The sequence below is a fragment of the Nerophis lumbriciformis genome, linkage group LG20 (genome assembly GCF_033978685.3).
Source record: "Nerophis lumbriciformis linkage group LG20, RoL_Nlum_v2.1, whole genome shotgun sequence".
Classification (NCBI taxonomy): Eukaryota; Metazoa; Chordata; class Actinopteri; order Syngnathiformes; family Syngnathidae; genus Nerophis; species Nerophis lumbriciformis.
The window spans coordinates 33,908,758-33,934,840 of NC_084567.2; the positions used below are offsets into that span (position 1 = coordinate 33,908,758).

General features: G+C 37.4%; 1 protein-coding gene across 1 annotated transcript in view; it reads right to left on the reverse strand.

Moving 5' to 3' along the window:
- Window positions 1–25,238, reverse strand: part of fech (ferrochelatase) — a 38,283-nt gene extending 13,045 nt beyond the window's left edge. The window contains exons 1-9 of the mRNA XM_061980830.2: window positions 25,073–25,238; window positions 23,272–23,362; window positions 21,883–22,002; window positions 21,120–21,268; window positions 12,054–12,188; window positions 9,516–9,622; window positions 8,591–8,689; window positions 4,616–4,723; window positions 2,020–2,184 (exon numbers count right to left, since the gene is read on the reverse strand). Coding sequence (XP_061836814.1) covers window positions 2,020–2,184; window positions 4,616–4,723; window positions 8,591–8,689; window positions 9,516–9,622; window positions 12,054–12,188; window positions 21,120–21,268; window positions 21,883–22,002; window positions 23,272–23,362; window positions 25,073–25,112 — 1,014 coding nt within the window. The 5' untranslated portion in view covers window positions 25,113–25,238. The remainder of the gene's footprint in view (window positions 1–2,019; window positions 2,185–4,615; window positions 4,724–8,590; window positions 8,690–9,515; window positions 9,623–12,053; window positions 12,189–21,119; window positions 21,269–21,882; window positions 22,003–23,271; window positions 23,363–25,072) is intronic.
- Between the last annotated feature and the right edge of the window lie 845 nt (window positions 25,239–26,083).

Genomic DNA, 26,083 nt, shown 5'->3' on the forward strand with positions numbered 1-26,083 from the left:
AAGTTAAATGTATGACTTTTTAAAAGGCTGCTGTACGGAGTGGTACACGGACGTAGGGAGAAGTACAGAGCGCCAATAAACCTTAAAAGGCACTGCCTTTGCGTGCCGGCCCAATCACATAATATCTACGGCTTTTCACACACACAAGTGAATGCCAAGCATAATTGGTCAACAGCCATACAGGTCACACTGAGGGTGGCCGTAAAAACAACTCTAACACTGTTACAAATATGCGTCACACTGTGAACCCACACCAAACAAGAATGACAAACACATTTCGGGAGAACATCCGCACTGTAACACAACATAAACACAACAGAACAAATACCCAGAACCCCTTGCAGCACTAACTCTTCCGGGACTGTTTTGAGGCATGTTAAAAAAAAATAATGCACTTTGTGACTTCAATAATAAATATGGCAGTGTCATGTTGACATTTTTTTCCATAACTTGAGTTGATTTATTTTGGAAAACCTTGTTACATTGTTTAATGCATCCAGCGGGGCATCACAACAAAGTTAGGCATAATAATGTGTTAATTCCACGACTGTGTGTGTGTGTGTATATATATATATATATATATATATATATATATATATATATATATATATATATATATCTCGGTATCGGTTGATATCAAAATCGGTAATCAAGAGTTGGACAATATCGGAATATCTGATATCGACAAAAAAGCCATTATCGGACATCTCTAATTAGCTCGTTGTAGTGCAGGATAAAAGAGTAATAAGGTGCAGATATAATTAAATAAATAGATTACTGTACAGATAAATATATCACACTTTTGCATATGCATCCACGTTTATGGATGTATGTTATATTGTCTTTGTATTCCAGCAAGGTAATCCGTTTTTGGGGGGAATTGAAGGGATTATTTACATTGTAGATTGTCACTGAAGGCATCAAAACTATAAATGAACACATGTGGAGTTATGTACTTAACAAAAAAAGGTGAAATAATTGAAAACATGTTTTATATTCCAGTTTCTTCAAAAAAACAAAAAACACCCTTTGCTCTGATTACTGCTTTGCACACTCTTGGCATTCTCTGGATGAGCTTCAAGCACACCTGTGAAGTGAAAACCATTTCAGGGGACTACCTCTTGAAGCTCATCGAGAGAAGCGCACCGCATAAATCTGAATATGAGGCAAATAGGCTTTCAGACAGTCTGTGGGTTTTTTCCCACTACAATCCTTAAGAATTGTAGTGGGATTTTTTAAATTTTTATAAAAATAAAAAATAAAAACCCAAAAGATTAAAATCAATGTTGTTATGTATTATTGACCTTATTTAAGGCTCCAATTACTTCACATCAAATATTCCACTATGGAATGTTTGAGGGGACCCGTAAGGGTCTCAGTCATAAAAATAATTATGAATAAGTCATTATTATTTTTTATTAATAATATTGTTCAATGTAAAATCTCTAGATCAACTTCAGGTCTGTCAATATAGAGTAAAAAAATATATATATATATTTTATGCGTTTTTATTTTATTTTAAGAAACCCATGTTATTTATGTCACAAAGAAATATGAACATAAATAACATGGGTTTCTTAAAAATAAAAAAAAGCGAATAAAATATATGTACATTTTTATTAACTTTATATCGACAGACCTAAAGTTGATCTAGAGATTTTACATTGAATAATAATAATAATAAATAATAATTACTTTTTTATTATTATTTTTATTTTTATGACCGAGACCCTACCGGGTCTTGAGGGGAGCCAAAATGGTTATATAAAAAAAATGTATGTATTGTATCGGTTTTCAAAATGAAAAATATCAAAATTTCCCTTGCATGCTTTGATTTTTCAGAGAAAAAGCTTGGACACCCCTGGCATAGTGATTAACATGTAACATCCGTGTTTTATGGCGACTTAAAAGGAGTTCATCAAACATGCCGATGTAATATCACAACTCCATGTTAACTGTAAGCTTGTCTTCACATATCATTCAAGTTGTATTCTGTCAGAAACACACCAACATCCTCACCTCCTCTCCCAGCACCTGTCCGTACTCAATGTCCAGCTCGTGTAAAGTCTCGATGTGATCGGAGGTGAAGGCGATTGGCACGAGCAGGAGGTTCTTCTTCCCCCTTTCACAAAGACCTTTGATGACCTCGTCCGTCTGGGGCCCGAGCCACGCCATGGGGCCCACCTGAGCGAACGCAGGGACACATAGGATCGATACAGTTTTGTAAACACCGGGATATCAAACATGTCCAGCACGCTTGTGCAAAATGCTTAAATTTGGAATTACAATTAAATTTATTTAAATAATTTAAACGGGGTTTTAAATTGGAATTACAGGAAGTGGAATTAAATTAATTGCAAATCAGCCAAGTAACAGGAAGAATTTGTCATGCCACTACAAATACTTTAAAAACATTCAAAGTAAACATTAATTCCCTTTGTTTTGAATACTTGGATAAATTAAAGCATTCTAGGAAATGATGACTGTTTTTCCACCATTTAAGTTAAAATACATCAAAATGATCAATTTCATGGAATTGCAATTATTTATATTTGCAACCTCAATTTGGGAGTCTTTTGCACACTCTATTGAGGTCTACTCATTCATTATTTGTTAGAGAGGTGGCGCCATCTTGTGGTGACAAAATGTTATGTCGAGACTGGAGGAAACTAACACCTGAGTTCCTATATATTGTAGAAGTGTCCAAAGTGCGGGCCCTAGCTTGTTTTTTTAAAAGGTGAACAATAATAATAATAATAATTATTATTATTATTATTATTATTATTATTATTATTATTATTAATAATAATAATAATAATAATAATAAGCGTCATCTATGAGACATAGCTCACATGCAGGCTGTTTTTTTCTTTATTCAAAACTTCTTAGCATATTTTTTGCCCGTTTACAAAATTTCAAATATCACCCTTTAATTTTTTCGTGTGCGGCCCTCAGTAGACAAACTTTTTTTACACTCCTAATTAGAGATGTCCGATAATGGCTTTTTTTGCCGATATTGTCCAACTCTTAATTACCGATTCCGACATCAACCAATACCGATATATACAGTCGTGGAATCAACACATTATTATGCCTAATTTTGTTATGATGCCCCGCTGGATGCATTAAACAATGTAACAAGGTTTTCCAAAATAAATCAACTCAAGTTTTGGAAAAAAAATGCCAACATGGCACTGCCATATTTATTATTGAAGTCACAAAGTGCATTATTTTTTTTAACATGCCTCAAAACAGCAGCTTGGAATTTGGGACATGCTCTCCCTGAGAGAGCATGAGGAGGTTGAGGTGGGCGGGGTTGGGGGGGCAGGGTTAAGGTGGGGCAGGGGGTAGCAAGGGGTGTATATTGTAGCGTCCCGGAAGAGTTAGTGCTGCAAGGGTTTCTGGGTATTTGTTCTGTTGTGTTTATGTTGTGTTACGGTGCGGATGTTCTCCCAAAATGTGTTTGTCATTCTTGTTTGGTGTGGGTTCACAGTGTGGTGCATATTTGTAACAGTGTTAAAGTTGTTTATACGACCACCCTCAATGTGACCTGTATGGCTGTTGACCAAGTATGAGGCGCATTCACTTGTGTGTGTGAAAAGCCGTAGATATTATGTGATTGGGCCGGCACGCAAAGGCAGTGCCTTTAAGGTTTATTGGCGCTCCGTACTTCTCCCTACGTCCGTGTACCACTCCATACAGCGGCGTTTTAAAAAGTCATAAATTTTACTTTTTGAAACAGATACCGATAATTTCCGATATTACATTTTAAAGCATTTATCGTCCAATAATAATCGGACTACCGATATTATCGGACATCTCTAATCGAAATACATTTTGGTATCGGGACAACCCTACTCCTAACAAACTGCATGTTTTTGGAATAAGTGACACTGCACACAGTAATTTTCAGTCAACACATCTGCGGTCCTCTCCAAGGTTTCTCATTGTCCCATTGGGTTGAGTTTTTCCCTGCCCTGATGTGGGATCTGAACCGAGGATGTCGTTGTGGCTTGTGCAGCCCTTTGAGACACTTGTGATTTAGGGCTATATAAATAAACATTGATTGATTGATTGACATCCTCTAAGTCTTGAAAGATCCCACAGAGTGCAGCTTTTTAAAAACATCACAAAATGATTTTCTTTTTTGAGCAAGTTAGTTTTGTTTTATTGTTATTGCTATTTTAACTGTTTTTTTTTTGTTTTTTTTACATTAAAATATATACTTATTTATTTTATTTATTTTGCACTTTTCTTGTCCTTCCTTTTAAATGGACAACAATTTATTAGTTATTTTCATTTTTGTAACAGACTAATGAGCAGCATACTTACATTATAAATACAAGTGTATAAATGAATTGGTCATATTTGTTGTTACTAAACACATGCCTAAAAATATCTCAAGCTGAATTTAAACACTGGTGACTTAATTAGAGCCGGTGAATATGTTTATAATCACTAGTCATCGACTAATCATCAAGAAAGTCGATGACTATCAAAACAGTTAGTTGCGGCCCTGCCAGGAAATGAGCAGTTTACATCCTCAGGTGTGTGTGTGTGTGTGTGTGTGTGTGTGTGTGTGTGTGTGTGTGTGTGTGTGTGTGTGTGTACTTACCCTGGACTGCCACACCAGTCTGTAAGGGTTACAGTGTCCTAGCCTCTCCATAACTCTCTGAACTGTGGCTCCTACTTCCTGAGGATACGGGTCACCTCTGTTTACAACCTGCACACATTACACAACACCAATTGTCCATTACTTTTCATCAACTGAAGTCGATTCAACTACTGTATTTTTTGGACTATAAGGTGCACTTAAAATCCTTGCATTTTCTCAAAACTCGACAGTGCGCCTTATAACCCGGTGCGCCTAATGTACGGAATAATTTTGGTTGTGCTTACCGACCTCGAAGCTATTTTATTTGGTACATGGTGTAATGATAAGTGTGACCAGTAGATGGCAGTCACACATAAGAGATACATGTAGACTGCAATATGACTCAAGTAAACACCAACATTTAAATGTTCCATTGAAATATAGAACATTACACACGGCACTCAAAAATCTATCAAAATGTTATAGTACGACTTTGGTAAGCTATGAAGCCGCACCGCTTGATGGATTGTACTGTGCTTCAACATACGAGTATTATTATGGTGTGTGTATAAGGTAAGACATTATCTGGCGTTTTGTTTCGCAAAAGCAACTTTTCTTACCTTCTGGTACCTGCTGATCTGTATTTAGGATCTGCATAAGTCCTGAAAATTTGCCCGAGTCCGCCTTTGTAGTCCGTGCCAACACCGTAGTCGATAAGCTTCTTCTTTTTCTCTATTTTCTTGTTATGGGACATTCATCCTCCACTGTTGCCATTTCTAATATAAAGTAGTGTAACGTTCTTATTTATATCTGTCAGTAAACTCGCCATGAAAGCGCTAAAACATACCGGTGTAGTGAGTTTACATTATTCACCCAAGGAACTTTAGTTATTAGAGAGTTCCGGTCTGCACTAGTGAGCCACGGATGAGGAGATGCTGCTCTGTTATTGATTGAAGTAAAGTCTGAATGTCATTAAAACAGTTAGCTCCATCTTTTGACACTTCTTCCACGCTACACCGCTACAACAAAGATGACGGAGAAAAGACGCTGCCGAAGGTGAGCCATGTAAATAAGACCGCCCACAAAACGGTGCATCCTGAAGCGACTGTCAGAAAGCCGCTTGAAGATGATCTGTAAAACATAATCTATGCAACATTTTGACCAAAGAACCACCATTACATGTTATGTAGACCACAAGGAAGCGTTTTACATTTAGAAAAAAATAATAATAATATGACTCCTTTAATGCGCCCTATAATCCGGTGCACCTTTTGTAGGAAAATAGACCCGCTCATCGGCAGTGCGCCTTATAATAGTGCCTCCCCCCACATTTGACCCATACCAGTTTGCTTATCGCCCTAACCGCTCCACAGAGGACGCCATCTCCTCTGCACTCCACCTGAGCTTAGAACATCTGGAAGGAAAGGACACACACGTACGGATGTTGTTCCTGGACTTCAGCTCAGCATTCAACACCATCATCCCGCAGCACTTGGTGAGCAAACTGGACCCCCTTGGATTCAGTACCCCCCTTTGCAACTGGCTGCTTGACTTCCTCAGACAGACCCCAATCTGTGAGAGTGGGCGACAACACCTCCAGCGCCATCTCCCTGAGCACCAGCTCCCCCCAGGGCTGCGTCCTGAGTCTACTGCTGTTCACATTGATGACCCATGACTGCTGCGCCAGGTCCACTACTAACCACATTGTGAAGTATGCGGACGACACAACAGTAGTGGGCCTCATCCGTGACAACAACGACATGGACTACAGGCATACTTGCCAACCTTGAGACCTCCGATTTCGGGAGGTGGGGGCGTGGTCGGGGGGGTGGGGCGGGGCGTGGTTGGGGGCGTGGTTAAGAGGGGAGGAGTATATTGACAGCTAGAATTCACCAAGTCAAGTATTTCATAATACATACATATATATATATATATATTAAAGTAAATAAAAAATTAAATTAAAGTACCAATGATTGTCACACACACACTAGGTGTGGCGAAATTATTCTCTGCATTTGACCCATCACCCTTGATCACCCCCTGGGAGGTGAGGGGAGCAGTGGGCAGCAGCGGTGGCTGCGCCCGGGAATCATTTTGGTGATTTAACCCCCAATTCCAACCCTTGATGCTGAGTGCCAAGCAGGGAGGTAATGGGTCCCATTTTTATAGTCTTTGGTATGACTCGGCCGGGATTTGAACTCCCAACCTACCGATCTCAGGACGGACACTCTAACCACTAGGCCACTGAGTAGGTTATATATATATATATATATATATATATATATATATATATATATATCCTAAAAATATGCAAACAAAACTGTGTTTAGATAATTGATACTTCAAACTTGCATAAATATAACATGAATATAACATAACTTGGCTTCTGAGAGCTTCAAAATGTAATGAATAAAATGCTAAAGTTGTTGATGAACAAGCCATTTTTTAAATAATTAAATATGGTCATTTTAAATGAATTATTATGATAATTTAAAATGTATTATTTCAAATATGTTTATTTTAATGTACCGGTATAATTCTATGGCTGGACGTAAGAAGGAGTCAGAAAAAATACAAAATAAAATACAATTAATTTTTATGTTTTTAGCAAAATATAGCAAAAATGTATTTAGTTTTTTAGTTTTTTTAATTAATACATTTATTTATTTTTAGGTAAGATAAACATAATAATATAATTTATCTCTAGTCTGGATGATTTAGTTCTTGTCACCCTCTTGTCCTCCCGTCCTGAAAAAAAGGCTGTCCTCACTCAGGTCCGCATGGAGCTGGAGGGGGCGTGGCTTCCAACTCCGGCTGAAAATCGGGAGATTTTCGGGAGAATATTTGTCCCAAGAGGTTTTCGGGAGAGGCGCTGAATTTCGGGAGTCTCACGGAAAATTCGGGAGGGTTGGCAAGTATGACTACAGGGAGGAGGTGAAACATCTGATTGACTGGTGCAGAACCAACAACCAGACCAAGGAGATCATCGTTGACTTCAGGAAGCACCAGTCCAGCCACGCTCCACTCTACATCAACGGCACAGCGGTGGAGATAGTAAGCAGCACCAAGTTCCTGGGGGTGCAGATAACTGACAATATAACCTGGTCCCTACACACCGGAGCTCTTGTAAAAAGAGCTCAGCAGCGCATGCACTTTTTGCGTCGGATGAAAAGAGCACAGCTCCCTCCCCCCATTCTACAGAGGCACTATAGAGAGCCTGCTGACCAACAGCATCTCTGTCTGGACTGGAGCCTGCAGTGCCTCAGACTGGAAGTCTCTCCAGAGAGTGGTGAGGACGGCAGAAAAGATCATCAGGACTCCTCTTCCTCCTATCCAGGAGATCGCAAAAAGCCGCTGCCTGACCAGGGCTCAGAAAATCTGCAAAGACTCCTCCCACCCCCACCAAGGACTGTTTTCACTCCTGGACTCTAGAAAGAGGTTCCGCAGCCTCCGAAGCAGAACCTCCAGGTTCTGTAACAGCTTCTTCCCTCAGGCCGTAAGACTCTTGAACGCATCATAATTCAATTATCCCCTCAACTCCCCCCAAAATGGATTAACTCGCTGGAATAAAAAAGACAATATAACATATATCCATAAACGTGGACGCATGTGAAAAAGTGCAATATATTTATCTGTACAGTAATCAATTTATTTATTTATATATATTTATTTATTTTATATATATATTATTTATATATATTTATTTATTTATTTATATATATATGCACCTTATTGCTTTTTTATCCTGCACTACCATGAGCTTATGTAATGAAATTTCGTTCTTATCTGTGCTGTAAAGTTCAAATTTGAATGACAATAAAAAGGAAGACTAAGTCTAAGTCTAATCCGGTGTGCCCTATGGTCCGGAAAATACGGTAATTTAAATTCTATCACTTGTATTGTGTTACCGAGGTAAGTAGTGGGTGTGTCTTCAAAAGCGGAGGATACAATGTCGACGTGTACAGGTGAAATTAGGAGAGTTGAGCTTGTACTTACAGCCATAGGAAGGGAATGTGCCGAGAAGAGAATGACCACGTCGTCTCTCTTCTCCTCTGGAAACTTCAGCAGCTCGTTACTGATATGTTCTGCAAAACACTGCAAGCACACACACAAAAAGTTATTAATATTTTCAAAAATGTTCCCTTCTACAAAAACTACACACTGACATCTAAAATATAAACAATGATGTGTTTGCCTTGGTTGCTTTCACTTCATCATTTGCTAGAATGACTTTTTCTAAATCTAATGCTTCTCGTGATTTCAATGTTCCACCTGCTTTATTTGTGTGTGTGTGTGTTCTTGTGTTTCTACCCTTCTTGAGACATCAACAAGGAAAAGTACCTTCCATATGAGGAGGTGTAAACAAGTTAGGACATAAATCATGGTCCCAATACAGAAAACCATTGCATCTCATTTGCACCCCTGGTGGAGAAATCTATCAAAATTAGGGTGGTCCCAAAAAGGAGGTATTTTTCAAATTGACTGTGTCGGTTTTAAAAGTGCTCCCCTTCTGGTCAACATATGAAATAACAAGTGTGTGTAAAAATTTAAAGTGCTCCCCCTCTGGCCAATATATGTAATAAGTGTGTGTAAGAAATTGAAATATGCCCCCTTTAGCCAAAATGTATTAATAAATATGTATATAGAGACATACTATAATAACTTAAAGTAAATAATGAAGATTAAAAAACTATTACAAACAAAAAAAATAAAATAAATGTAAAGGCTTACCTTTTTTATATTTGCATAATTTGTATATATTATTAATGTTGTAAATACAAATATTTATATATCTAGAAAGAGTGGTCCTAAAGAGGTAGGCATTTTTCGGCGGTCTCAGGAAAGTGTGTGTGTGTGTGTGTGTGTGTGTGTGTGTGTGTGTGTGTGTGTGTGCGTGCGTGCGTGCGTGCGTGCGCTTAACCTCCACCAGCAGAGGGTGTGTGGGCCAACGGTCAATGACACTCCAGCGCATTTTGGGCCGGTCACCTCTGCTTCTATAGTAACGGTAGATGGCGTTTAGACTGCTGCCTGCAGGCAAAACAACAAAGAAAAGAGAAAAAAAAGTCCAATTAGCAACAAGGAAATATGGACAATATTCTGATCTTTTTAATGTAATATTACAAGAAATGGAGTTTAATTCATGATTTTGTAACTTTTTAACTATTTTAAATAAAAAGTGGGGAAACAGACATTTTGTGCTGTCTGATCATGTAATAGAATATAATATAATATAATATAATCACAGTTATTCATTTATTTTTCCTTGCCGTTTGTATGTCATTTTTTACCATTTACTTTCAAATTAATTCTAAGTAGTAGTGTTATTAAATAAATACATAATAATAAATACAAAGTTGATGTACACAATTTAACAAGTCCGAAAAGGAGTAGGCCGAAACAAAGCTTATTTATTCCTACTTCATTTGGTAATGGTAATGATTACCATTCATTAATAATTTATCAACAGATCAATTATTAATAATGACAATTATGATAATAATAAATAATAATACATACATTAATGTATTGTAAAATAATAATTTTGTTGTCATTATAATTGTTATTAAGACGTAGTAGTACTGTTTTTAAATAAATAAAAAATTACAAAGTTACATTTACGTACACATTTTAACAGGTCTGAAAAGGAGTAGGCAGAAACAAAGCTTACTTATTCCTATTTTATTTGGTAATGTCATGGTGATGGTAATGATTACCATTAATTACTAATGTATCAACAGATCAATTAATAATAATAATAATAATAAATAATAATACATAAATTAATGTATTATAAAATAATAATTATGTTGTCATTATTAGAATTTTTATTATCATCATTATTATTATTATTAAGACAGTACTGTTTTTAAATAAATAAATAATTACAAAGTTACATTTACGTACACATTTTAACATGTCTGAAAAGGAGTAGGCAGATGCAGAGCTTATTTATTCCTATTGTATTTTGCAATGGTCATCGTGCTGGTAATGATAACCATTAATAATTGATCAACAGATCAATTATTAATAATAACAATAATAATACATACATAAATGTTTCCAAAATAATATGTTTTGTATTCTTATTATAAAGACGCAGTAGTACTGTTTTTAAATAAATAAATCATTACAAAGTTACATTTACGTAAACATTTTAACATGTCTAAAAAGAAGCAAGCAGATGCAGAGCTTATTTATTTGTATTTTTATTTGGTAATGGTCATGGTGTTGGCAATGATTACCATTCATTAATAATTTATCAACAGATCAATTATTAATAGACAATTATAATAATAAAAAATAATACATACGTTAATGTATTGTAAAATAATTTTGTTTTTATTATTATAATTGTTATTATTATCATTATTATTATTAAGATGTAGTAGTACTGTTAAATAAATAATTAAAGTTACATTTACGTACACATTTTAACATGTCTGAAAAGGAGTAGGCAGAAACCAAGCTTATTTATTCCTATTTTATTTGGTAATGTCATGGTGCTGGTAATGATTACCATTAATTAATAATGTATCAACAGATCAATTAATAATAATGACAATAATAATAATAAATAAATGTAATATAAAATAACAATTTTGGTGCCATTATAATTATCATTATTAAGACATACTACTGTTTTTAAATAAATAATTACAAAGTTACATTTACGTAAACATTTTAACATGTCTGAAGAGGAGTAGGCAGATGCACAGCTTATTTATTCCTATTTTATTTGGTGCTGGTAATGGTGAACTTTATTTATTAATTCATCAATAAATAAATTAATAACAATAATAATCAATATCAGAATCACTATACAATTTTACTACAATTTTAATTTATAATTTTTTCCAGTGACTTAAAGCGTCTCCCATTAAGAAGCCATGATCTACATTTAAACTACATTCACATCAGTGTGGATGGCACTGGGAGCAAGGTGGTTGGACGTGCCTTGCCCAAGGACAACGTCAGCGACGGCGGAAGCTGGATTCGAACCGGGAACCCTCGCGTTTCAGCGCGGCCGCTCCTACTCTTACACTTAATTTAATTGTAATAGTACCGGTTAGGTTAGATTTTCTATTAAAATAACAATTACCAAATACAATTTGATTTAATAAACTGCTTTTTTTCTACTCCTTAATGTGTTGAATTGTGCAAGTGTAAACACATGATGTACTTTAACTGCAACTACATAGGACACATGCATAAAATATTCCATAAAATAACAATGATGTCTCTCGTTTCTATAAAAGTCATTGTAATATTTTTCTGTAAACACCTGTACTAACACTAATATGTTGGTGGATCCCTTCATAAATGTGAGTAATGGCAACCATTTAACATGTTTGTCATCATATTATTACACAACCAGGTGAAATTGACTCAGGCGCAGGTGTATATGTACAGTAGGTACAGTATATGTCAAGTTCCAGTAGATAATGTGTGTGTGTGGGACCTGTGGTGGAGCAGCTGTACTGAGGGTACTGTGTAAAGGCCACAGCTCGGTCCACTCCGTCTTTCTCCATCTCCTCAATGGCGTCTTCAGTCAGTGGGTTAACGTACCGGAAACCGATGTAGAACTTGTGAGGAGCTGGTGGGTAAAAAAAAAAAAGAACAAAATGTGTTGATAATATACAGTATACATGTTCTCATTCACAACACAACTGATGGCCCCAACCCCATTGATAAAGCAAGAAATTCCACTAATCAACCCTGATAAGGCACACCTGTGAAGTGGAAAACCATTTCAGGTGACGACCTCTTGAAGCTCATCGAGAGAATGCCAAGAATGTGCAATGTAGGGTTGTACGTGTTAGAATAATTATGTATATATTATCACACAACTTTTATGCTCAAGGGCCGTTGCTATAGTTATTATCAATTGTGCTGAAGTGGTATTTTTCTTTGTCTGTGCAAAGCTGGCAAGCCAGTCTGGTATCAGTGTTTGTGTCCAGGAACGGCCTGCTGACTGCCAAGGCCGAACACCGCCGTGACGCAGACTGACCTGAGACAAGGCGATATCACCAGCGTCAACACATTTGCATTTTTTGTATAATCATATATTGTGTCTAACTGGAGTTGTCGAGATTACCCCCCTTCCCTCAGCGACAGCTTCAGTGATGTAAACAGGGACCTCCCAAATAAATAGAGGAAGCACGCGGGCTGGACTTTTAGAACATAGTTTGGATCTGTTACTAGAGTACAGCCCAAAACACGTGTCTCCTCATTGAGCCAAATTGAACTCTGTCTCTGCATGATTCCTTGCTTCTCGTCTGTTTAATAGATGTCATCAGTGTTTGAACCAGACAATATTGCAATGTGTTTATGCAAGTTTAGATGGGGGTATGACGTTTGCAATATGGAAAGACGTTAATAGAGTCCAGTATACAAGATCGCTAGCGATCAGCATGCTAGCCGCCACCTAGCAATCAGCACACTTTAGAAAAATGTACAGTGCCATGAGTTTATCAAAGTGCGGTTTATCAATCACTGTTTGACCGTTCTAAAATTTGAAATGCTAATACTAGCCGTCAGGAATTTTACCTCAGATTATCTTTAATAGACATTGATTGATTGAAACTTGTATTAGTAGATTGCACAGTACAGTACATATTCCGTACAATTGACCACTAAATGGCAACACCCAAATAAGTTTTTCAACTTGTTTAAGTCGGGTTCCACGTTAATCAATTCATGGACAGACACCCGCTCGGGTTGTGTCGTCAGTTTTTTTTCCTCTAACAGCCGATCCCAGTGTGTGTTATCTGTGAGGCGTGAGCAGCCCCTCCTTCAGTGCGTCACTATCTTTGTTTTGCAGCCAAAGACGCCCGCGAGAAGTCAGAAAAACCATGTTTGGGTTGACACTTTCAATGTAGACCAGGCGTGCTCACACTTTTTCTGCAGGCCAGCTACTTTTCAATTGACCAAGTGGAGGGGATCTACCTCATTCATATTCATTTATTTATGAAAGAGACATTTTTGTTAACAAGTTAAAAAGGTGTTTAATGATAATACAAGCATGTTTAACATATGTAGATTCCTTTCTTTCATGCAGACAAGAATATAAGTTGATTCCGATGACTTGCATTGATTGGAATCAGACAGTAGTGATGATATATTATATTGTACAGGATTGCTTATTATTTTTTATTTTACTGTTTATTTCAATTCTTAGGTTGTTCTTTCTTTATTACCTCTTGTGTAATTTATTTTTACCCCATATTTGTTCCCACTACTGCACCTTAAGTTGGAGTCCTTAATCTCGTTATATGCAAATATAATGACAATAAAGTCCATTCTATTCTATAACATCCACATTTTCAAATGGAGGAGAAAAAAAGTCCTCCTCTCTGTCCAATACCACATGAAAGTGGTTGGTTTTTGGCATCTTATTTGTCCAGCTTCCATACTCCTTTTTATACACTTCACAAGAAATACATTGGCGGCAAACTCCGTAGCTTGCGAGCTTTCTAAGATTTATTTATAAAATCTCCCGGGGCAACCATTCTCCCGATTTCCACCCAGACAACAATATTGGGGGCGTGCCTTAAAAAGGCACTGCATTTGCGTGCCGGCCCAGTCACATAATATCTACGCCTTTTCACACACACAAGTGAATGCCATGCATACTTGGTCAACGGCCATACAGGTCACACTGAGGGTGGCCATATAAACAACTTTAACACGGTTACAAATATGCGTCCACACTGTGAACCCACACCAAACAAGAATGACAAACACATTTCGGGAGAACATCCGCACCGTAACACAACATAAACACAACAGAACAAATACCCAGAACCCCTTGCAGCACTAACTCTTCCGGGACGCTACAATATACACTCCCCGCTACCCCAAAAACAACGCACCCCCCAACCCCGCCCACCTCAACCTCCACATATTTTTCTCAGCATGTCCCAAATTCCAAGCTGCTGTTTTGAGGCATGTTAAAAAAAATAATGCACTTTGTGACTTCAATAATAAATATGGCAGTGCCATGTTGGCATTTTTTTCCATAACTTGAGTTGGTTTATTTTGCGGTAAAGATTTTACTGTAAAATTGCAGGTTTTTTTAATTTACAGTAAAAACAAATATAAATTTTACAGTAAAATTATGGCAACTGAGCTGCATTTTTTTTTTACCATAAAAACAGCAGTACAGTTTAAATTTACAGTAATATACACTAAAAAAATTTTAGGGGAAATTATTGTAACATACATTTTAGTTTAAAAAAAATCTACTAATAAAATGCATTTAAAAAAAATTGTGTAATATAGTATTCACTGTTAGAAGCGGCCCTCTGGAGACACACACACACACACACACACACACACACACACACACACACACACACACACACACACTTTAAAAAAAAAATCATATCAAGGTTATACTAAAGATAATTAATTTTATTATTGTTACCAAATGATCACAAGTATTGTTGAATGTGCTCATACTTGGTCAACAGCCATACAGGTCACACTGAGGGTGGCCGTATAAACAACTTTAACACTGTTACAAATACGCGCCACACTGTGAACCCACACCAAACAAGAATGACAAACACATTTCGGGAGAACATCCGCACCGTAACACAACATAAACACAACGGAACAAATACCCAGAACCCCTTGCAGCACTAACTCTTCCGGGACGCTACAATATACACCCCCCGCTACCCCCTGCACCCCACACCTCAACCCTGCTCACCTCAACCTCCTCATGCTCTCTTAGGGAGAGCATGTCCCAAATTCCAAGCTGCTGTTTTGAGGCATGTTAAAAAAAATAACGCACTTTGTGACTTCAATAATAAATATGGCAGTGCCATGTTGGCATTTTTTTTACATAACTTGAGTTGATTTATTTTTGGAAAACCTTGTTACATTGTTTAATGCATCCAGCGGGGCATCACAACAAAATTAGGCATAATAATGTGTTAATTCCACGACTGTATATATCGGTATCGGTTGATATCAGAATCGGTTATTAAGAGTTGGACAATATTGGAATATCGGCAAAAAAGCCATTATCGGACATCTCTAGTTTATATTATTATGTATTGTCTACCTTGTACTTTTTTTATGTCATTGCCTGAAATAAATGAATGGGAAAAAAAAAAGAAAGACCAAAAAGCTGTTTCATCTGTCCGCACGCACAGAGTTTTGCATCATGACAGATTGCACAAAAAGGGAAATGCTGTAACAACTGTATGTATTGAGGTCATTTTCTCTCCATATGGAATTTGATGGTTTTAAACGTTCATATCCATATCATATCCATATGGTTTTATATTTTCAACCACTGTTCTGTGCCACAGGAAATTATGCAACTTCACCTAATTGGTCCAAAAAATATATATTTTTTGCAAATCAACAGTTATAATCTGCAAATAATGTGCCGTTGCTTAGTGTCTGTGTTTTATAAAACTCGGCTGGGGTAACCACGTAACACTCCATGTCAGTAGGTGGCAGCAGGTAGTTAATTGCTTTGCAAAAGTCGGAATGTGTCGGGTGAGACGAGGATGGTTTGTTGTGATCCCAATATGCAGACCACAGTGTGCAGGTAAAAAGGTATGTAATGCTTAAACCAAAAATTAACTTAAGGGAAAGGAAAAGGCAATGGCTATGCAAAACGAAAGTAAAACTGAACTGGCTACAAAGTAAACAGAAACAGAATGCTGGACGACAGCAAAAACTTACGGCGACCACGGCGTACATGACATGACAATCAACAATGTCCACACAAAGAAGGATAGCAACAAAGTAAATAGCCTTGCTTGCTAAAACAAAGCAGGTGCGCGGAATAGCGCTCAAAAAGAAAAACATGAAAGTGCTACAGGAAAACACTGACAAAACAGGAAGGGCCACCAAAATAACAGCGCAAGACAAGAACTAAAGCACTACACACAGGAAAACACCAACAAACTCAAAATAAGGCACAATGACCTGGTGGAGTTTCATTTTTTAACGTTTCCTTCGGGCGGTGTGCCTTCGGATTTTTGAATGAAAAAAATGTGCCTTGCCTCAAAAGAGGTTGAAAAACACTGATATAGAGCAGTGGCTGTCACACTTTTTTCACCAAGTACCACCTCACAAAACATTTGGCTCCCCCAAGTACCACCATGAGGACCAACATTAAAATACAATAGCATAGTAGGCCTAACTATTCATTAAAAACAAGGAAGAGGTTTTAGTTAACAAGCATATTTAATATCGGCGACTGTAAAATTACACAGTTTGAGCAGTAACACTGTGTTTGAATATAGGATAATAAAACAGTGTACTTTAATCAAGCTCCACTGGATGGAGCCCGCATACCATAGAGCATAGGTGTCAAACTCAAGGCCCAGGGGCCAGATGTGGCCCGCCATTTTATTTGGCCCTCGAAAGCCTGGAAATAATAAGTATCAATAAAGTACTGTAACTTTTCTTACTAAAACGTATTATTTCTTTCTATTTTGGGAGAGTACAAAATACATGTACTCCATGTAATCGCAAATTATATTAAGTTAAATATTGTCTCTGCAAAAATATATCATCAAACATTCAAACCATTTTTTAAATACAAATAAACACTAATAATGATTTCAAAGCAAGTTATCCATCAAATTGTGCAATGTAAAAGTAGCAATAGATTTCATGGTAAAATTGTGAAATTTACTGTGTTTTTTTACAGCATTTTTCTCTAAATGGAAAAAAAAGCTACTTTTTTTACTGTAATAAACTGTGGGGCCGTTTTGGCATTTCCAGTAATACACCGAAAAATCTAGTAGTTGATTTGCGGTAAAGATTTTACTGTAAAATTGCAGGTTTTTTAAATTTACAGTAAAAACAAATGTAAATTTTACAGTAAATTTATGGCAACTGAGCTGCATTTTTTTTTAACCATAAAAACAGCAGTACAGTTTTTAAATTTACAGTAATATACACAAAAATTTTGGGGGGGGAAATTATTGCAACTTACATTTTAGTTTAAAAAAAAATCTACTAATAAAAAGCATTTCTTTTAAATTGTGTAATAATAGTATTCACTGTTAGAAGCGGCCCTCTGGAGAGAGAGAGACAGAGAGAGAGAGAGAGAGAGAGAGACACACACTTTTTTTTTTTTAGGGGAAATTATTGCAACTTACATTTTAGTTTAAAAAAAATCTACTAATAAAATGCATTTTTTTTTTAATTGTGTAATAATAGTATTCACTGTTAGAAGCGGCCCTCTGGAGAGAGACACACACACTTTTTTTTTAGGGGAAATTATTGCAACTTACATTTTAGTTTTAAAAAAAAAATCTACTAATAAAATGCATTTTTTTTAAATTGTGTAATAATAGTATTCACTGTTAGAAGCGGCCCTCTGGGGGGAGGAGGGGAGAGAGAGAGAGACACACACACACTTTCTTTTTTTTTTTTAAATCATATCAAGGTTATACTAAAGATAATTAATTTTATTATTGTTACCAAATGATCACCAGTATTGTTGAATGTGCTCAAAAGTACTAAAACACACTGAAATCTTTTTTATAAAGTTTTTCTTTAAATAAACAAATAAACAAAAGTTATTGTTGTAAGGATGTAATGATATGAAAATGCCCTATCAGGGTTATTTTGACCTAAATTATCATGTTATCATTTCATTATCTGTATTGTTGAATGTTCTCAAAAAGTACTTGTACACAAACTGATTGTTTTTTAAGACAAAAAATACAATATTGTTATTTGAGTGTTTAAATACAGTACGTTCATCAACTTTTGTTTGAATTTTTAAAGGTTTTGTACTGTTTCTCAAGGATAAAGGCCAAACGGCAGTGATGTCAGGTGCTTTCACTTACTGTTGTAGACATGTCCGAATTCAATATCTTAGTTTAAAAAGGTATTATGTATGGGGAAAGACGATAATGACTCTTGTTTTCACGTTAACATCTAAGCCAGCTAGTTGCACGCTAGCTGACTCTAGGAAAAAATGAGCAGTATCATCATGAGTTCATCAAAGTATCACAGTTTTACGATAAGTACAATTTGAAACGGTAGTACTAACAATCGGGAATTTTACAGCGGTTTATATTAGAGATGTCCGATAATATCGGGCTGCCGATATTATCGGCCGATAAATGCTTTAAAAATGTAATATCGGAGATTATGGGTACCGGTTCAGACTATTTAAAACGCCGCTGTACGGAGTGGTACACGGACGTAGGGAGAAGAACAGAGCGCCAATAAACCTTAAAAGGCACTGCCTTTGCGTGCTGGCCCAGTCACATAATATCTAAGGCTTTTCACACACACTTACGTGAATGCAAGGCATACTTGGTCAACAGCCATACAGGTCACACTGAGGGTGGCCGTATAAACAACTTTAACACTGTTACAAATATGCGCCACTCTGTGAACCCACACCAAACAAGAATGACAAACATTTCGGGAGAACATCCGCACCGTAACACAACGGAACAAATACCCAGAACCCCTTGCAGCACTAACTCTTCCGGGACGCTACAATATACACCCCCCGCCACCCCCTACCCAACCCCGCCCACCTCAACCTCATGTCCCAAATTCCAAGCTGCTGTTTTGAGGCATGTTAAAAAAAATAATGCACTTTGTGACTTCAATAATAAATATGGCAGTGCCATGTTGGCATTTTTTTTCCATAACTTGAGTTGATTTATTTTGGAAAACCTTGTTACATTGTTTAATGCATCCAGCGGGGCATCACAACAAAATTAGGCATAATAATGTGTTAATTCCACGACTGTATATATCGGTATCCGTTGATATCGGAATCGGTAATTTAGAGTTGGACAATATCGGATTATCGGCAAAAAAGCCATCATTGGACATCTCTAATAGTGTGACATTTTAAAGGGGAACATTATCACCAGACCTATGTAAGCGTCAATATATACCTTGATGTTGCAGAAAAAAAGACCATATATTTTTTTAATCGATTTCCGAACTCTAAATGGGTGAATTTTGGCGAATTAAACGCCTTTCTATTATTCGCTCTCGGAGCGATGACGTCACGTCACATCGGGAAGCAAGCCGCCAACAGGGACGGATTCAAGTTGCACCAGTGGCCCAAAGATGCGAAAGTGGCAAGAAATTGGACGAAATTTGTTCAAAATACGAGGGTGTGGAAAAGCCGACGAAATGGTCAGTCGTTTGTTCCGCACACTTTACCGACGAAAGCTATGCTACGACAGAGATGGCAAGAATGTGTGGATATCCTGCGACACTCAAAGCAGATGCATTTCCAACTATAAAGTCAAAGAAATCTGCCGCCAGACCCCCATTGAATCTGCCGGAGTGTGTGAGCTATTCAGGGACAAAGGACCTCGGTAGCACGGCAAGCAATGGCGGCAGTTTGTTCCCGCAGACGAGCGAGCTAAACCCCCTGGATGTCTTGGCTCACACCGTCCCTTATGCCACCGAAGATGATCAAGAGAAGAATATCGACCCTAGCTTTCCTGGCCTGCTGACATCAACTCCAAAACTGGACAGATCAGCTTTCAGGAAAAGAGACAGGATGAGGGTATGTCTACAGAATATATTAATTGATGAAAACTTTATTCATTACTCGCGGTTTTACGTAAATTATTATACATAAACTGTGTTTACCAATAATTTAGCTTAAAAACTTCTTTTTTTCAATCATTCGAGTACATTCGGGTAGTCTTGTGTAATGCAGTATTTTGTGTCTATTTAGGTATGGTTAACCCAAGTGCTGAAATCGTGGAAAAATATATGTCCTGAGCGCGCCTGAAATGGGCTGTCTGCACTCTCAAAGTGCATGTTGTTGCCAAATGTATTTCATATGCTGTAAACCTAGTTCATAGTTGTTAGTAATTATCTTATCAGACAGTGTTAAGCCGCTGAAATCCGAGTCTGAATCCGAGCTAATGTCGCTATACCTTGCTGTTTGTTTGTATTGGCATCACTATGTGACGTCACAGGAAAATGGACGGGTGTATATAACGATGGTTAAAATCAGGCACTTTGAAGCTTTTTTTAGGGATATTGCGTGATGGGTAAAATTTTGAAAAAAACTTCGAAAAACATAATAAGCCACTGGGAACTGATTTTTAATGGTTTTAACCCTTCTGAAATTGTGATAATGTTCCCCTTTAAGCAACATAGGAGCGATGCATCTCAATATGCTAAGCAGAAAAAAAAACACCTGGTTGAGCCAGTTTGCTGCCAAAATAAGTCACAGAGGAAAGTGAAGTGAATTTGTGAAGTGAATTATATTTATATAGCGCTTTTCTCTAGTGACTCAAAGCGCTTTTACATAGTGAAACCCAATATCTAAGTTACATTTAAACCAGTGTGGGTGGCACTGGGAGCAGGTGGGTAAAGTGTCTTGCCCAAGGACACAACGGCTGTGACTAGAATGGCTGAAGCGGGGATCGAACCTGCAACCCTCAAGTTGCTGGCACGGCCACTCTACCAACCGAGCTATACCGCCCACCCAAGTGAAGTTATTTTGAAATTGCAAACACCGCAACAAGCGTTGTGCGGACGTCGTCACCTGTCTCGGGGCTCATCTCATCCAGCAGCTTCACCATGCCCTCGCCCTGCATGGAGGTCCAGTGTTTGATGGGCGAGCCGCCTCCGATCTTACTGTACTGCTCCTGGATCTTTGGCGTGCGGCGCTTGGCGATGAACGGACCCAGCTTACTGTGGAGCAGGAGAGCAGCGTCATGACTATTACACTGAAAGAATACAAACACTGGACAGCAGGCAGACACAAAATGTACACACATAAAGTCAAATGTCTTTTAAAAAGAGTCATGTTATGATTTTTTTTTCTACATTAAAACACTTTCTTGTGGTCTACATAACATGTAATGGTGGGTCTTTGGTTAAAATGTTGCATGGATTACATTTTACAGATCATTTTCAAGCCTCTTTCTGACAGTCCCTTCAGAATGTGCCGTTTTGTGGGCGGTCTTATTTACGTGCCTCCACTTCGACTGTGTCTTCTCCCAGCCAGCCATGTTGCAGCTTTAAGTGCTTCCAGATAGAGTCTACTAAAAGTTATAAGTTTGAACTAGGGTTGTTTGGTATACCGGTACTAGTATAGTATCGCGGTACTAATGAATCAGAAACGGTACTATACTCTGTTTGAAAAGTACCGGTTCCCGGTGTTAGAATAATTATGTATATATTATCACACAACTCTTATGCTTAAGGGCTGTTGCTATGGTTATCATTAATTGTGCTGAAAAAAAAAAAAAAAAAGAGACAAAAATGGAAGTTTATTGTGAGAGATTGACAGCAAGTGTACTTACTTCTGTACTGGGAGTTTCATCAGGTCAGTGTCCATGAAGAGCCTCAGCAGGAAGTCATGTACGTCTTCCAATTTCTCAGGTCCTCCCATGTTTAGCATCAGGATGCCCGTCTTCGGTTTCCTGCACAAAAAGTAAGAATTATTGTACAAAGCCCAAAACCAGTGAAGTTGGCGCGTTGTGTAAATTGTTTGGAATTTGATGCCTGCAACATGTTTCAAAAAAGCTGGCACAAGTGGCAAAAAAGACTGAGAAAGTTGAGGAATGCTCATCAAACACTTATTTGGAACATCCCACAGGTGAACAGGCTAATTGGGAACAGATGGGTGCCATGATTGGGTCTAAAATCAGCTTTTGTGAAATGCTCAGTCATTCACAAACAAGGATGGGGCGAGGGTCACCACTTTGTCAACAAATGCGTGAGTAAATTGTTGAACAGTTTAAGAAAAACCTTTCTCAACCAGCTATTGCAAGGAATTTAGGGATTTCACCATCTACGGTCTGTAATATCATCAAAAGGTTCAGAGAATCCGGTAAAATCACTGCATGAAGCGATGATATTACGGACCTTTGATCCCTCACGCAGTACTGTATCAAAAAGCGACATCAGTGTGTAAAGGATATCAACACATGGGCTCAGAAACACTTCAGAAAACCACTGTCAGTAACTACAGTTTGTCACTACATTTGTAAGTGCAAGTTAAAACTACTATGCAAGGCAAAAACCGTTTATCAACAACACCCAGAAACGCTGTCGGCTTCGCTGGGCCTGAGCTCATCCAAGATGGACTGATACAAAGTGGAAAAGTGTTCTGTGGTCTGAGGAGTCCACATTTCAAATTGTTTTGGAAACTGTGGACGTCGTGTCCTTCGGAACAAAGAAGAAAAGAACCATCAGGATTGTTCTCGGTACAAAGTGTAAAAGCCAGCATCTGTGATGGTATGGGGGTGTATTAGTGCCCAAGACATGAGTAACTTACACATCTGTGAAGGCGCCATTAATGCTGAAAGGTACATAAAGGTTTTGGAGCAACATATGTTGCCATCCAAGCAACGTTATCATGGACGCCCCTGCTTATTTCAGCACGACAATGCCAAGCCTTGTGTTACAACAGCGTGGCTTCATAGTAAAAGAGTGCAGGTACTAGACTGGCCTGCCTGGAGTCCAGACTTGTCTTCCATTGAAAATGTGTGGCACACTGTGAAGCCTAAAATACCACAACAAAGAACCTGGACTGTTGAACAACTTAAGCTGTACATCAAGCAAGAATGGGAAAGAATTCCACCTGAAAAGCTTCAAAAATCTGTCTCCTCAGTTCCCAAACGTTTACTGAGTGTTGTTAAAAGGAAAGGCCATGTAACACAATGGTAACATTGACATCAGTGTTTCACCTGGTTTCCTGAGTCTCTGGGGTGACAGTCTGGGCCAAAGCGGCAGCAGTGGATCGTCTCCTCACGCTCAGAGTCACGCTGCTCCTGGCAACTGCAGCACAACAACATGAACCATTTTTTCCACTGCGATGTATTTCTTTATACATACAGAGACACACGCCACCTCCTATGGCATTTTTCATGCAATTATATTCTCACTTAATAAACCCTATATTATTAAGAATGTGTCAAAGATGATCCTAAATTGAACAGTTAGCACACTAAACATTCAAAAGCACACATGCATATTAATTACAGTGCATGTGGAAATCATACACTGCATATTTTGTTATTCCAGAATGGTATAAATGAATTTTGTTCTGCAGAATTATACACACAACACCTCATAATGACAGCATGATTGGTGGCAAAGGGTGGGAATACTTATGTACATATAAAGTTCTTAGTTGTTTATTTTTAAAGACATTTGGAGCCATTTAAAAAAATACTATACCAATACTAATAAGTACTAATAAATGTTTAGAGCTTAACATTGTGGCATGTTTTTGGTTTTTCATTTTTAAATAATACTCAGCGATGTAACAAAATGTGGACAAGTAAAGTGCATTTGAGTCTTATTTCAAAAGTATCTTATGTCAGTAATATTAATATTGTTTTTGGTTTTTTTTAAATAGTATATATTATTTAGGTTGTTTTTTTTTAATACAAAATATACTCTTACAGTGAAATAAAATATTTTATAATTAACACTACTAAAATCTTATTCTAAATGTTATTCTATTTAAAAAAAGAAGAAGTTTTTGGTTTTTCATTTTTAAATAATACTCGGCGATGTAACAAAATGTGGACAAGTAAAGTGTATTCAAGTCTTATTTCAAAAGTATCTTACGTCAGTAATAATACTATTTGTTTTATTTTTAAATAATACAATAGAATATATTATTTAGGGTGAATTTTTTTTTATACAAAATATATTCTTACAGTGAAATCAATTATTATATAATTAACTAACACTACTAAAATCGTATTCTAAATGTTATTGTATTTCAAAAAATAAATAAAATAGCTGTTTAGTTCCCAATTCATTAAGCAGCCATTCATTTGTCATTGAGCAATACCCTAAAAAGCCGCCAGGAGGCCTCCAACCGAGATTATGCAAGTTCAAAATTAGGAAATTGTGTAACTCAGACAAAATACTCACGTCACTAAATGGTCACGTTTGTTATTGACATTAAAAATACTCAATGCAACACATTGTAAATAATAAAGTTTACCCTAAAAAAAATAACATTCAATACAGTAAAGCACGTTGGGTTGTGTAAAGACACACGGAATTTGGGGTTAACCAGTCACGGAAAAGGCATGTCCCTTTGCACAATAAAAGCACTGGGGCTGACAGCGGGGTTTAAATGCCTCGCTTTCTAATGTGAAATAAATGTAACAGGCTAACATTTAGAAATTAAGAATAGTTTATAATGTAAGTCGTGTGGCGAGAAATAAGCATGCACGGTGAAACAAATCCATTCGCAACCATTATTGTTTAGTGTAGAAAATCCTCACCGGAAGTTAAGCGTAACCAAGCATTTGCGCTTGTCGCCCATTTACGAAACTACAATACTGCCAATGTCATCTGCGTGTTTCTGTGCGTGTGACTCCACAGTGCACACTCGTCAATAACTGCGCCCAAGTCACACATAACACTAAAAAATAGTCAACTGCGCTAATAGGCGTAAATAAATTGCAAGCAAAGTGAATAAACATAGCTTGGTCTGAGCCAACATAGCTGAATTGTACCACTCACATTGAATCAAGCGACCGGCGCTACCCAGGACTGCCATCATAGTAGTGTCCGGTCCGTGACTTACGGGAAAGTCACCCAGATAAGAGAAGTCTGGTCTCCTTAACTCTCCCCACGCGTGTGTGTGTGTCGCTATTGTGTGTTTCCCAGTCCGCTTTAAGAAGTAGATTCCTCAGCTATCGCCACCAGCTGGCCGCCTATCAAACCCAATCAAGCTACCGAGCGTGGGCATCATTACTTCCGGGTGCCGTTTGAACTTGAAACCTGGCAAACATATATTTTATTTTATTTTATGTATACTTACAACAAAACGTCATACAAACATACTGGCTTGAAAAGGGCGATAAGTGAAGGGGATTCTAGTGTAATGTTTTATTTTGTTTTTCTACCATTAAAGTACTAAATATTAATACGCTTACAGCTTCACTAGAATTTACTCCACTCTTGTTTTGTAGCGGTGTTCATGAGCTGTGTGTTGGTATCGGGGACTAATTTGCCTAACTTCCGGTTATGCATTTTTTTGCGCTTGACAACTCGTTAAGTTGGTATTACGTCACGCTACGCAGCAGCAAAACCCCACCTCCTCTTGTCGTGACCACGCCCACATGCTTGACAGCCTGCATGTTTTTGTGTTTTTCTTCATGTGCCTTTATATATTTATATATAGTTTCACATGATTTCAATGATTTGAATTGAAGATAAATTATATTATGTGAATTTAGTGAGTTATAACTCAACTTCCTGTCAGATTGTACCGGTTTTGCTGGATCTGAAGTGTTTCCTCCTTCCTGCAATGCAGTAATTGCAACTGCCAAAACAATGCAAACTGGTGAGTTTCACATTTCAGGTCGTCACCAAACAAATTTTAAAAAAATCACATACTAATTTGCCAAAGTTTTTAGGTGTTTTACTTAAAACAAGTGTATGCATGTACAACAAAAATACCTAATAATATATTTATCGTCTTTTGTTAAGAAATGTACTTTCTTGGGTTGCTTTGTGTATAATTTTAGC